Source organism: Sesamum indicum, linkage group LG1, assembly GCF_026168435.1.
Source record: "Sesamum indicum cultivar Baizhima isolate 11 linkage group LG1, ASM2616843v1, whole genome shotgun sequence".
NCBI lineage: Eukaryota > Viridiplantae > Streptophyta > Magnoliopsida > Lamiales > Pedaliaceae > Sesamum > Sesamum indicum.
In genome coordinates, this window is record NC_142657.1 from 1,154,283 (window position 1) to 1,168,483 (window position 14,201).

General features: G+C 31.6%; 2 protein-coding genes across 3 annotated transcripts; one reads left to right on the plus strand and one right to left on the minus strand.

Annotated features, from left to right (window-relative positions):
• Nucleotides 1-670: 670 nt before the first annotated feature.
• On the plus strand, nucleotides 671-3,413 carry LOC105165050 (viridiflorene synthase). Its single transcript, XM_011083958.3, has 7 exons — nucleotides 671-882; nucleotides 1,124-1,385; nucleotides 1,523-1,898; nucleotides 2,030-2,248; nucleotides 2,369-2,507; nucleotides 2,604-2,849; nucleotides 2,923-3,413. The coding sequence occupies exons 1-7, from the start codon at nucleotides 757-759 to the stop codon at nucleotides 3,217-3,219; spliced, it is 1,665 nt and encodes a 554-aa protein (XP_011082260.1). The 5' UTR covers nucleotides 671-756; the 3' UTR covers nucleotides 3,220-3,413.
• Nucleotides 3,414-4,144: 731 nt separating this feature from the next.
• LOC105165137 (premnaspirodiene oxygenase) lies at nucleotides 4,145-9,556 on the minus strand. 2 transcript variants are annotated; one of them, XM_088884038.1, is made up of 3 exons: nucleotides 9,492-9,556; nucleotides 5,094-6,151; nucleotides 4,145-4,975 (listed from the first exon to the last, which is right to left on the minus strand). In XM_088884038.1, exons 2-3 carry the CDS (start codon nucleotides 6,030-6,032, stop codon nucleotides 4,361-4,363), a joined length of 1,554 nt encoding a protein of 517 aa, XP_088740164.1. In that variant the 5' UTR covers nucleotides 6,033-6,151; nucleotides 9,492-9,556; the 3' UTR covers nucleotides 4,145-4,360. The 2 variants fall into 2 exon arrangements, with proteins under 2 accessions (XP_088740164.1, XP_088740165.1); XM_088884039.1 differs by having other exon boundaries at nucleotides 5,094-6,146; nucleotides 9,492-9,522.
• Nucleotides 9,557-14,201: the final 4,645 nt, after the last annotated feature.

Below are 14,201 nucleotides of genomic sequence, written 5' to 3' on the forward strand. Positions count from 1 at the left end.
TGCAGTCTCCAAAGAATTTTTTGGTTTTGTTGCTTTACTGACTTCGTTTCTTCACCGTGGATTTCTTGACATATACAAAATCAACGGTCTAATATGGGCGTTTCGCGACGTGAAAATCAAGTGGTCAATTGGTAAGAAATTACCAACTCTTTTTTGAATGAATTATTTATAATTACATCACAAATTTTAAAAATTAATAATTAATATATATTAATTATTATAATTAAATATGTATAATTAGCAAACCTGTAACTATTATTACACGTGATCGGTATCTATTATTAAAGTAGATTTATAGCCTCACACTGATGGAACTCGAAGTCAAAATTAAGAGGTTATTATAACTTCAATTTTACCAATTAAATTAGACATTATCCGCGAATTATATTTACTTTCGTGTGCATTTAACCTTTGACAGCCAAAATTAAATTAAAAAAAGATTTTTCCATGGAAAATAGACCTAATCAAATTAAACCAACTGCCCCAAGAAAAGTAGTGTATCACGACTGGAATGCATGCAACAGTCAAAAGAAACGAAAGCACCAAGAATTCCCAGATCCTAAACTAAAATATTACCACATCCAAATGTAATAGATGTGATTAAATTGCAAAAATTAAGGTGATCTTGTCCCTATAAATACCCTTTGAACCTCTCTGTCATTTCATCAACATATATAGTTATACCTGCTGTTCAAGTTCTAATTAATTAAGAAAAAATCCAAACTACATTTTCTCTTTCAGGATCTTGTACTGTCAATGGCTTCCTTAGACATGAATACGTCTGTTGTAAGCTCTCGACAGGAGAATATCGTTCGTCCTGTCGCCAATTTCTCCCCTAGTCTCTGGGGTGATCTTTTCACTTCTTGTTGTGCTGATACTCAGGTATATAAATTTATATGTAATCAATAGTTGTTTCTGCATTAATTTGATTAATTAAGATTTTTGCGCGAAATTCTGCCTGCATGCATGAAGAAATTAACATAAGATTAAAATAGAGTTGTCGATTTATATAAGGTTAATTAATTAGTGACATGCATGTAATAGTAATGAATACTTTTGGATTTGTCTCCTTGTTAAAGTTTTAATGTATTGTGCTGGATTTCTGTGTGTTTGATATATACAGGTATCTGAATTTTATGCTAAGGAGGTTGAAGAACTGAAAGAGAAGGCGAGGAGTAGTATAGTTGCCGATGGGAAAAAGTTGCACGAAAAGTTGATTTTGATCGAAACTGTCCAACGTCTTGGTTTGTCGTATCATTTTGAGAAAGAAATCCAAGATCAACTTGAACTTATATTCAAGCTCGAAAACGAGGAGAATGATGATTTGTTCATCACTGCACTGCAATTCAGACTGCTAAGACAACATGGTTTTGATGTCTCTTCTTGTAAGTATACATATTTTTCACTAACATATCATATTCATAATATGAAATGTCATTTACGGCAAATTGTTGGGTGTTTTATGCTGAAATTTGAACTGTTAGAGAGAAAAAACCATTAAATATTTAATATTTTGGATCAGGCGTTTTCGACAAATTCACAAACAACGGTAAATTCAAAGAGAGCCTTAGGGTTGACATCAAGGGTCTGCTCAGCCTCTATGAAGCAGCACATTTACGGTATCATGGAGAGACCGTTCTAGACGAGGCGCTTACGTTCTCGACTGCCCATCTTGAGTCCTATGGACGACAAGATTCGAGCAATTCTATGATGGGGAGAAAAGTGAGGCATGCACTGGAGCAATTCCTTCAAAGGGGTATTCCAAGAATTGAGGCACGCCATTTTATTGCATTCTACGAAGAAGATGAATCAAAGGATGAATCGTTATTAAGGTTTGCAAAGTTGGACTTCAATTTGCTCCAAATGTTGCACAAGAAAGAACTCTATGAAGTCTCAAGGTACGTACGACATGTACATATTATGATGCCCTAAACTCTCATGATCACTATCAGTTCTCTTTTGCATATGTTGTAATAATGGTAAGAGTTTTAAGTAATTAATGTTGAGTTCTTGTTTTGTGTACATTAAGGTGGTGGAAGGAGTTGGACCTTATCTCAAAACTCTCTTATGCAAGAGATAGGGTGGTGGAATGCTATTTCTGGACTATGGGAGTGTATTTCGAGCCTCAATATTCTCGAGCCCGAGTCATGTTGGCTAAAACTATCGCTATGATATCAGTAATCGATGATACTTATGACTCATATGGAACGGTTGACGAGCTTGCCATTTTCACCGATGCAATAGAAAGGTACTATCGACATATATAGCTAGCTACTCTAATTTAATTTCTTGGATTATGCATATTTGGAACAAAGTATATATATATAACTCTCTATTAAGAATTAGTCGATATTTTCCTATTCTCCAGATGGGATATCAACGAAATCGATAGACTCCCAGACTATATGAAGATATGCTATAAAGCTCTTTTGGATCTCTACGACCAATACGATGAGGAATTAAGACAACAAGGACGATCATTTGCTGTTCACTATGCGAAAGCTACGGTACGATCACATTAATTAATAGTTATATTATTTCTAAAATATCAAAAATGATATTTTTTAAAAATAAAACTTATTTTCTTATATCTTGATGAGCAGATGAAGGACATAGTAAGGAGTTACAACATAGAGGCTAAATGGTTCATTGAAGGATACATGCCACCCTTTGCTGACTACATGGCCAATGGTTTCATTACCAGCACCTACTACTTGCTTGCGACAACGTCGTTCATCGGCATGGAGTCCGCCCCGAAGGAAGCATTTGATTGGCTGATGAAAAAACCTAAAATCCAAGTAGCCAATGTGACTATATGTCGTGTCGTCGATGACATAGCCACTTACGAGGTATGCATTTAATATGTTAACGACCTCACGACCACCATAAAATAAATATATATAGAATTATTTTTGTATGTAGATCGAGAAGAAAAGAGGGCAAACGGTGACAGGAATTGAGTGTTACATGAACGAGTACGAAGTGTGTGAGGAAGAGGCGATGAGGGAGTTGAGCAACATCGCGGAGAATGCCTGGAGGGATATTAACGAGGAATTGGCAAAGGAAAAGGCTGTGTCGAAGGAGATGATCAAACGAGTTGTGAACCTTGCTCGATTGATAGATGTTGTTTACAAGCACAATCAAGATGGATACACTCACCCGGAGAAAGTGTTGAAGCCTCACATCAACGGATTGCTTCTGGATTTCTTCAAGATTTGAACAAGACTGGTTTTTGATCTGTTTTATACTTTGATTTATTCTTTCATGATGTTAATTATTATATATCTTGTCAATAAGTATGTAAATTAATGCCAGTTGGTTTTTCATCATGTTGTGATGATGGAATAACCATAGATGCATTGTGTCTCCCAAAGGGTGTAATACTATTTATAAATAATGCAGAAATTATTTCAAGTGAATTTCTTTTTGGGTAAATTAGAAATTTGATATAATTATGAATGCTCCCTTATTATTTAAAAATTATAAAGGGTTAAAGGCGATTTTAGACCCTTAATTTCAGGCACTTCTCATTTTAGTCTCGTAACTTACTAGGATTCCATTTTAGTCCTCTATAACTTAAAAAAGCTCAATTTTGGTACACATTTGGTCAAAAATTTGTCTCAGTCACTAAAAAAGTCACATGGCCTTCACGTGACTTTTTAAATTAGGGATTTCGTTTTTTATTGGTTTAAAAAGTTACATGGCCTAACGGATTAAAGGCAATTTTAGTCCCTTAACTTCAGGCAATTCTCATTTTAGTCCCGTAACTTACTAGGGTTCAATTTTAGTCTTTTATAACTTAAAAAATCTCAATTTTGGTACACATTAGATGGATAATCAATCCGAAATGTTTAGTTTGAATGGATAAAAATCGAACTTATTTCAATTTGATTACCGAATTAATGAAAAATAAAAAAAATTATAATGTAATGTTAATTATAAATTATTTGTTAATTAATAAGTATAATTGATCTAGTATGTTTTAATCATAAAATAATTATTTGTTATTATAAATATATAGTGAGCAGAATGACACGAAAAGCCTTCATTCGAATTCAAAATCAACAAGATACATGCACTTTTTTGCAATGAATAGTCGTGGTACGTTTTCATTTATAGATTACGAAAAATACAAAAAGATCAATTAATTAAAACAGAAAAAATTAACTAAGAATAAATCCAAATAATTACACCTGAAATATTGAAAAAGGACAAAAACTATTGGTACTGATGGATGTTTCCTATATAGGAAACTTATTCAAAACAAACTGAATAAAAGAAAGCATAATTTCAAACACAAGATGAACTCAAATTACGCAAGAAAGTAGTCGTAGTTATTGGACTAAGAGGTTTTATGCCATTAAGCCAGTGATTCATACGGGGTGGCGACCACAAAAAGGTTGTCTTTTCTTGAAGCTGTAATTCCAGGATTTTCGATCATGTCCAAATCTTCTGCTTTAACACCATCTGGGAGTTTCCAGTTGAAGCTATAGAGAAGCTGAGCCAAAGGGAGCTCAACGCTAGCCAAACCAAATGTCATTCCAGGGCACATTCTTCTTCCAGTCCCGAACGGCAGGTATTGAAAATCTGCACCCAAGAAATCCAGGGACTGATTCTCAAACCTCTCGGGTTCAAAGGTTTCAGGATTGGTCCAATACTTAGGATCCCTTTGCATTGCCCAATTGTTAACCAATACTTTAACTTTTGCAGGAATGGTGTAACCACTGATTTCTCGTTCCTCCCTGGAAGCTCTGGGGAGAATTGGAACTGGAGGGTGTAGTCTGAGAGACTCCCTGATGACCAATTTTAAATACTTCAGTTTCTGAACATCGTTTTCTTGGATGATTTCGCTTCCGTTGAAGAATTCTCTTACTTCAGCTTGTGCCTTGGCCATGACGCGTGGGTTCCTCACCAGTTCTGCCATTGTCCAGTCAATTGCTGTCGATGATGTTTCAGTTCCCGCAGAGAACATGTCCTATAGCACACACAGAAAGTCAGCCAAGCAACACCCATTTCTAAGTACAAAGACTCTGTTTTTTTACTTGAATTCAACCAAATGGACTAGATTAGAGATGTTCAGTTCAAGAACTTACATAAATAACAGCTTTGATGTTGTCATTGCCGATAGGAAATTCCAGCTCCCCACTTTCCTGAATTCTCAGGAAAACATCAACCAAATCCTCGTTCCCGAACTCGCCATTGCCCCTCCTAGCCGACTCTTTCCCTTCTCCATCTCCATTTTCTCTCGCCATTTTTGCCAAATTTTCCTTGTGCTCTTTGATGATATCATCAAGAATCACATCCAGCTTACGCCTCATCATCACCAATCTCAGTTTACTCCAACTCAGAGCATTGATAATCTTTGAGGATGGAAACAAATCAGCAATTTCAAACCCGCCCGCCATCTGAATTCCTTCCTTCAATAACTTGATCAATGCGTCGCTATCCTTGCACACCTTGCCAAACGCAGCACGACAGGTGATCGAGCTCGTTAATGAAAAAATCTTCTCCGTCAGATTGACGGGTTCTCCAGAAGAGAGGCGAATAGATTTGATCAGCCGTGAAACCTCATCGTTTCTAATGGAACTGAAGGAACGGACATTTTTGGCATTCAGGAGTTCAATAATGCATATTTTACGCATCTGTCTCCAGTAGTCGCCGTACGGGCTAAAAGCAATATCAATATAATTGTACCACATGATCTTCATGGCAATAGCTTCGGGCCTGTCAGCGAAATTCGGGTCGTGTTCCCTAAGCACCTCTTTCGCAATTTCCGGCGAAGAAACCACAATTGTGGGAACTTCCCCGAGTTTCAGGTGCATAATCGGGCCATACTGTTTGGCTAAATCTCTGAAAGAACGAAAGGGAAGTGCGCTAATGAGATGCAGGTCTCCAATTATTGGCAGCTTTTTCGGGCCTGGAGGGAGTTTAACAGAAACGGGTTTGGATTTCTTCCATTTCTTGATCAACAGGAAGATTACAGGGACAAGGAGCGCAACGGCTGTCAAGTTCAGAGGAAAAACAAAACCCATTTTCCTGGAAGAAGACTGGAGACTTCAGAACTTCGAAGAGATTTTAAGATCTGCTAGCTCCTTGTGCTGGCTGTGGGTCTGAGGGATTTGCATGTCGCCAGATGAATTTAAATACTTTTCTGCGAAGAAAAGTCATCAGCATGCAAATACTGCTGGTTCATTTTAAAATCCATCGGGTCAATTTAAAAATAACAGCGGTCTACGCTGCTCTACTGCACAGTATAAAGAATGTCTTTATTCAGATTATCTCTGTGGAATTCAAAGTGATTTGTCTTGTATATGACAAAAAGTCCGTTATTTTGAACACCTGATCAGTTCTAAGTCAGTCTACGTTAACTATTTTATATCCCAAACCACCAAGAATCTTCAAATTGGAATTTTTTATGGGGATACGGACCATATGGATTTTTTTATTACATTTTAGTATTACGTATTAATGATCAACACATATTTCGTCTCAAATTAGAAAATATAATCAATTATCTTACTATTTAATCATGACTAATTTTTATAGCTAAAAAATAATAATTATAGTAAATAATCATTGACCACAACCATACAATGTTTACTGACTGTGGCTTTAGTAAGGGTAGTTAAACTATTTTTCATGACTAAACTCATGGCGAATATTTTTGTCTTAGCTAATTAGAGCCATAGCAATTTTTTTAAGAGCTTATAAGATTTTAAACAATTTATTTTCAGATTTTATAAGTTTTTTCTTTTTCTTTTTTTTTTTTAAAAAAAAAGACAGTTTATATGCTCATCCAAACGCCCTCTTAATAGCAATTTATCAAATTCAGCCTAATTCAAATATAGGGCAGAAAATTTAATTTTGGTAAGAAATTTGTTAAAAAAATGAAAATCCTAATATACTTTGGAGAAAAATTGCCTGAAACACAGTTTTACCTGGAAATATTTTAAAAAGAAAAAAAGAAAAAGAAATCTTGCTAAATTTTGAATTTTTTGATTAATCTTTGGAATAAACAAAAATTTGCACCATTAAATAATGGATGCTATTGTAAAAATGTCAAATTTTATTTAAAAAAAAATGAGTTAAATATATTTTACACTCTTAAAATATACCGTTCTCGTCAATTATCCTATAAACTAAATAAACATTTACTTATCTCCCTTTCTTTGTTATAATTATTTAAATTAAATAAAAATGAATAAAATTGTCCTTGACTGTTAATAATATAATATGTATATTCACTTTAATATCCTTTATAATAAAATATATCGATTAATTTGACTTAAAATTTTATGAAACTATGACGTCTATAAATTAATAGTAGTTAGTCTAAGTTGCTTAAGTGCAAAATAATGATTTTCAAATTTAAATGGATAAATAGTCGTATTGATTTAGCACAAGTTTATAAACTCAATAATTTCAAATTAATGAATAAAATTGTATTTTTAATATTAAAAATTTATGTAACACCCTCTACTCGCTACATTTAATTATCACTATTTCATATTTTCTTTAATTAGAACTCATTTTATAAATAATTCCCTTTCAACCTGTAAAATAAATTCTGATTTATCAATATAATATATATATCACAAAAGGTAATAGATACCTCCAAAAGTTTATATTTACCCTCACTAGATGACCTCATATGCATAACCTCAAGAAAAGTAGTACCAGAATTTTAACCACAACCCGATAAAAGACCAAAATATTTAGCAAGCTAAACAGCCAAAAACTCTAACTTCGGATGTTACGACTGACCCACCTAATAAAAACCACGGCATGACTCGAAGTCTGATGTGACTAGTCAATGTAATCTATCTCTTGAAAAGTACGTGGCAAGGAATGAGCTGCCTACTCAATAAGTATAGATAATCAGTCTATATATATATATATATATATATATATACACACACACAGACAACGATTCACGTACATGCAGTTACATCGACTAACAGTCATTCGTCATATAGATACATCATATATAAGTAGTAATACATACTCACAACTATAAGCAATCCACAACATAATATTTGACGTTATCGTTTATTAGCTAATTGGAGTACATCAGTCAATGGTTTCACCGGTCATCATCATCTCATCGTCATATCATATACAGCACAGGATACCCGTTGTATGTGATATCCCCACACTCTTTTACTCCAGTTGTGTAGCAATATCAGCACAGGACATCACAACAAACATGGTATCCCCACACTCTTTTACTCCAATTGTGCAGCAATATCAGCACAGGACATCACAACAAACATGGTATCCCCACACCACCCCAGTGTGTAGCTAACAACAGAGGATATTTACCGCTACCCGGAATACTCCGGTACCCTACACGCCATGGTACCTAGCTTAATTCACATATTTTTCATATCACATCATCAATCACATTATCATAAACCATTGACTGTGTTCCCAACTAGGCAAGCATCATCTTTTATTTTAATTCACGATCATCATTCTACTATAATAAATTACTTTCTCAATAATAACTCCCAATTTGATTTCATACAACAATAAATTATAGTCATCACATAATCATATCCCGCACGCCCCTACATTACAATCACATAACACATAGTAACAATTTCACCGATATTATGGTAATCCAACAAATAATCCACAACTAATTATATAAACAATCAATATACGAAATCCACGTATATAAATATAAAGCCAAGTTCACGATCACATCCAAGAACCAATATATATATATAATACTACACATATAGCTATATATATAAATTCAATTAGCTATACTTATCTTAAATCCCAAAATGCTTCGATTTCACGAGGGACTGCTCAACCCTCTACTTTGTCGTCAAGTCCTATAATAGAATATTATACGTATAGTCAATATATTTAGAGTATTATAAACTCTAAATAAAATATTATATAATGTTCGTACATTTTCTACCAATCTTTTAATATTCTATTTATATTAAGGTCCAAACCCCTGTTCCATTTTCTTTGAAATAACTACACTTTCTAAGCTTCTCAAACATATATTTAATTTATCAACTAATTCATAAGAATTCATTTAATCATTATCGCTTTAATAACATCCGTAATTATATTACCATTGAAACCTCATTTTCCCTCTTTAATAACATAATATTTCTTAACTATAATTTTTCGAGATATTTCTATGAATTTTCTAACAATTTATTGTTGCCATATAATTTAATTAAGCAATGATACATAGAATTACATATTTGGTTAATCATTCATATGGAATTGCATAAATTAACTATAATAATAATAATTAAATATAACAAATTTAATAATTTAATTAATCAACTACATCATTTTTATATCAAATGTGATATTTAATTCGACACTAATTTAAATAGTCAAAACCATAAAATATTCCAATTAAATAGTACATCGATCAATATAAATAATATTTAATAAACGGAGTAATTAAATAATATAAGTATACTAATTAATATGAATTAAAATGGAAATTTTCGTACCTCTGTTTTTAGTTTTTCCGCAAGAGGCAGGAGTGCAACTTTTTCTTAACTGTGTTTTGTGTGTATTATATATTATGTGTATATATTAAAGAAGAAGAAGTAAAAGAAAGAGGAGAGTGAGGCGGTGGGGGTTGATGGCCCCACCTCCCACTCTCAACTCTCTCTCTCTCCTCCCTTATATATATATATATATATATATTATTTATATATATAAAATATTATTATTATTTTATATATTTAATTAAACTATTTTCGAAATACTCATTACGTTCTTCCTAAATTTTATAATTAATATAATTTGCCCCCAAATGTTATAACGAATTTCAATTTAATCCTTTAAATTCTATTATATCTCAAATTCAATCTATAATTTATTTATTAATTAAATTTAAATTTTTAATAATTATCAATTAGTCTTTCAATTATGTGAAAAATTCTACGGACGTCACAATTTACTTATACCGATATTCGTACTCACGGGCATTTTAGTATGTATACTCTATCCATCTCCAAAAGAATTGTTTCTATACATATCTGTCCGACTCTAGATATATCTAATGTAAAAATATTAGGTTCGAGTTCGATTACTAACTATTATAAAAATGGTCTTGATTTAGGTATTGCCCATCAATTGACAAGTCTAACATGTTAAACCTAGAGTTAAATTAAAGAATTAAAAATAGTTACTATTTGGGAAAAACAATTATCTTATCAACCCACAAATTATCTCATTTGACATTTAAGCAGTACCAAAACAATAGACTCGATCGTTACTTGCAATATTTTTTTTATTAAAATTACATCTGGTATATATACTTATGCATGAACACGAGTTTATAAATTTATCGACTAATCCAACAATAATTTATTAACATCGTAAATAATAAAATTTAAAATAAAAAATTGATTGTTAGATTTTACTAAAGAGGGTATCAAATAAATGTATAATATTATTAATATTTAAAGGTCTTGGAGATGGGCCAAAACAAGGACAATGTTTGTCTTGATTTATTTTGAGGTGTTTTAAAATATTTTGAAACAGTGCCTCATTTATTTTATGTCGACATAAGTCTACACTAATTATAGGACATTCAATTAAAAAAATTATATATATACTCGTATATACATATAAAAGAGACATGATTTGACAATGAACAATAGCTTTATTCATTGTCACTAGAAGAAATTTAACATTTAAAAATAAATAATTTTAGTAAATAGTCATTTCTACGGCTACGTAACAATTATTGGTCATGGTTTTTGCAAATATGACTAAAATATTTGTCATGGCTAAAATTCAGAACAAAAACACTTGCTATGGCTCAAAGCTACGGCAAAAGTAATTTTCATAGTGGGTAATATAAGTTTCTACATTAATATATATTTTGTTGTGGTTAATAATAATTATTTAGCACAATTTTAGTCCATAGCTAATAGTAATTTTTTTTTCTAGTGCGTGAAGAAAATTGTACATAAAATTGTCACTATATATAGATAATTAATGACACATTTGGAGTGATTTTAATTATTTGTTTTTATAGTTCATCACCATATGTTTTTATATATAACAATTTTTATAAAATAATTAGGGTTAATTAAACTTAAATCTCATTCAAAAATGAGAAATTGACGCTTTTCTCAAGAAAAAAAAATTAAAATTACACTTACATTTAAAAACATTTCGTGTACACCTAACTTCTTATGTTAAGGTTTAGATAGAACTAATTATAAAATATGATATAGATTAAAGTTACAGAGCATCATAAATCAAAAATGAAATTAAAATTTTAATTTACGATAATTAATTAACTAATTATATAATCAGTCTCCGCATTAATTAACAAACATTGGAATTTTAAACAATTGCTATATAATCAGTCTCCGCATTAAAAGAGAATTAATTAAATATAAGATAATTGCAGTATGGTCAAAGCATTATTTCACATACATTGGATGAGAGCAATAGAATTCATGATTTATTTTTTATTTTTTTTACTGTATATTTTAATTTGAATCATATATTATATAGTATTGTAATTAATATTTGATATTTTGATGCCCTAAATGATGTAGTATTGTAGCCAAAAGACTAAAATATTAGTTTAGAAACTTAAAGGACAAAAATGCTAGCAAAAATGAGCCAATAGGAATCATAGTCTCAATTTTAAAAGATTGAGTGAGATGCAACTGCATTTTTCTAGCAAGAATGGTGAACTTCAACAGAAAAAGGGACTAGAATCGCAAAAATTAAAATAATACAAGATCAAAATGCTATTGCAGAAAATTAAAAGATGAAAACACTAATAATCTAAATTATGGAACCAAAAATACATTTAACCTATAATTATTATAAAGTGAATGTTCTATAAGTTATGGTTAAATTATTTAAGGGAAAAATTACAAAATTAGTCCTACAAGTATAAGGAATGGCAAAATTAGTCTTGTAACCACTAAATTGACAAATGTAGTCCTATATGTTTTAATTTAATGAAAAAAATACCAAAAATTAGCAGGACAAATTGGGGCTTAGTGTTTCGGTTTTGCTGATTGGTCTCAACTTAAACACGTGGCATCTTATATGGCTGCTGATGGATAATTTTGGTTGAAATGACCAAAATTGCCACTATATTAAAACATATAGAACTAAAATTGCTACTAAATTAAAACATATAGGAGAAGTCAATTGATGAGGAGGCCATGACGTGGATGGTGCCGTTGGCGGAAACTGGTCAGAGAGATGTGTGCGCCATGGGGAGGCGAACACAAGGATGTTGATCTGCCAGCGAGATGATCGCTAGTGGCAGAGATATGATGAAAAAACTAGTGGCAGGTGAAGCAAAAGGTGGCAAAAACGAAACCAAGAGAATGGGCCAGATAGTGGACGAAAATGGAAGGGCCTAGGTGCAATCAACTCACCGAAAGATGGGGAGTTGATTGGTGGTGGTCTCGAACAGTGGGTAGATTGGACGGCGGCTAATTTTAATGAGAGAGAAAATAAATCTAGGTTACAGAGCAAGATTATAATCAATAATTTGGGGGAGGGGGGTGTTTAAACTCCGATCGAAACACATACTCTAGGGTTGGAATCGATATCGAACAGTGAGTTTAATGGTGGTGCGCATGGTCGGAGACGCGCCGGAAAAAAACTCCGACGACCGGCTGTGAAGTGGTGGTGGTGCTAGGTGGTAGTTAACCATTCTTTGTCACGTCAGTATCTACGTAGAATGTTGACTGTGTAAGTAATGTCCATTTATTGCCGAAACCCCAAGCCCCAATTTGATTTGTTAATTTTTTGTCACTTTTAACCGGAAAGATCAAAGTTGCTATAAATTTAAAATATAAAATACAAAAACTATCAGTCTCAAAGCTATGGAACCAATTTCGGCCCATACATACAGGTGTATGTTACAATTTCGCCTTATTCAACTACATTCATTAAGTATTCTTATATTTTCATCAGTTGTTGATAACTGAATTTGAAGATATATGTAGACGGCAACTTGAAGCCAATTCTCACATGGACTTAGCGCACAAGGCCTGAGACAATACAATTCTTTCTCCCTCCCTAATCAAAATGATAAATTTGTCAAAATCACATCTTCATCATATCAACTTGTGGAAAAATCAAATAACGGTCTTCTCAAAACAAAGATCGGATTGATTTGTTTTGGTCATTCTATACTCATAAATTCATAAAATTACACTTTTAGTTTTAATATATTTAATTCTTTATTTTATGAAAATTTCAAAATGATCTCAAAATTAGAAAAACTCAACACATTTAGTCCTCAATGGTCCGAAGTTGAAAAAATCTACACATTTATTTCTTTGTTTTACGGGATTTATGGGACTAAATGTGCTGAGTTTTCCTAATTTTCGGACCATTTTGAAAACCCTATATTGTATAGGCTAAAAATGTCTAATTTTTCTAATTTTGATATCATTTTAAAAATCTCGTAAAGCAGAAAATTAAATTTCTTAACTCTCTATCCTATACAACTAAAAATATATTTTGTTGTTATTATTTTATGAAAAAATTCTTATTTAAATTAAATTTGGCCGAACTAAATCAATCACATAATAAATGAATTATAATTATCATTTAATTTATTTTGATCTAACCAAATTCGATCCAAATTAAATATATTCTTACTTTGTGTATAGGTCCTATTAATTATTATTATTATTATTTTTTGTGTGTTTTTGTAATTTTAGAATCGAACTAATAATAAATTAATTTCTTTTTTGATAGATTCCCACAGCATATATATATATATATAGATATACTGACTGATACCGACTACTTTTCTATTTTGAGAGGGACGCCACTACTTTTCTTCCACTGCCTTTCTTGACATCAAAATAGTGTGACTTTTATTATAAACTATTGAAAAAATCAAACATTTATTTAGCGCATGATACGTTTTTTTCTCTATTAGACATATGTTTTAATTTAAAAATATTGTTATTATTATTATTAAAATATTTAATACTCTAACATATCAAATAACATAATTAAATAATTTTTATTAGATAAAAACATAATTGCATGGATATATAAACCAAAGATTGTGAATTCGAGTCCTACGAATATAATGTGGGTGTATGTCTACATTTATAATAGTTTGTTACGTATGTGTTTATACGAATCATTGCTGTATTGTATTATTTTGTGAATTTGAATGTATTGAATGATACAATGAACGCATA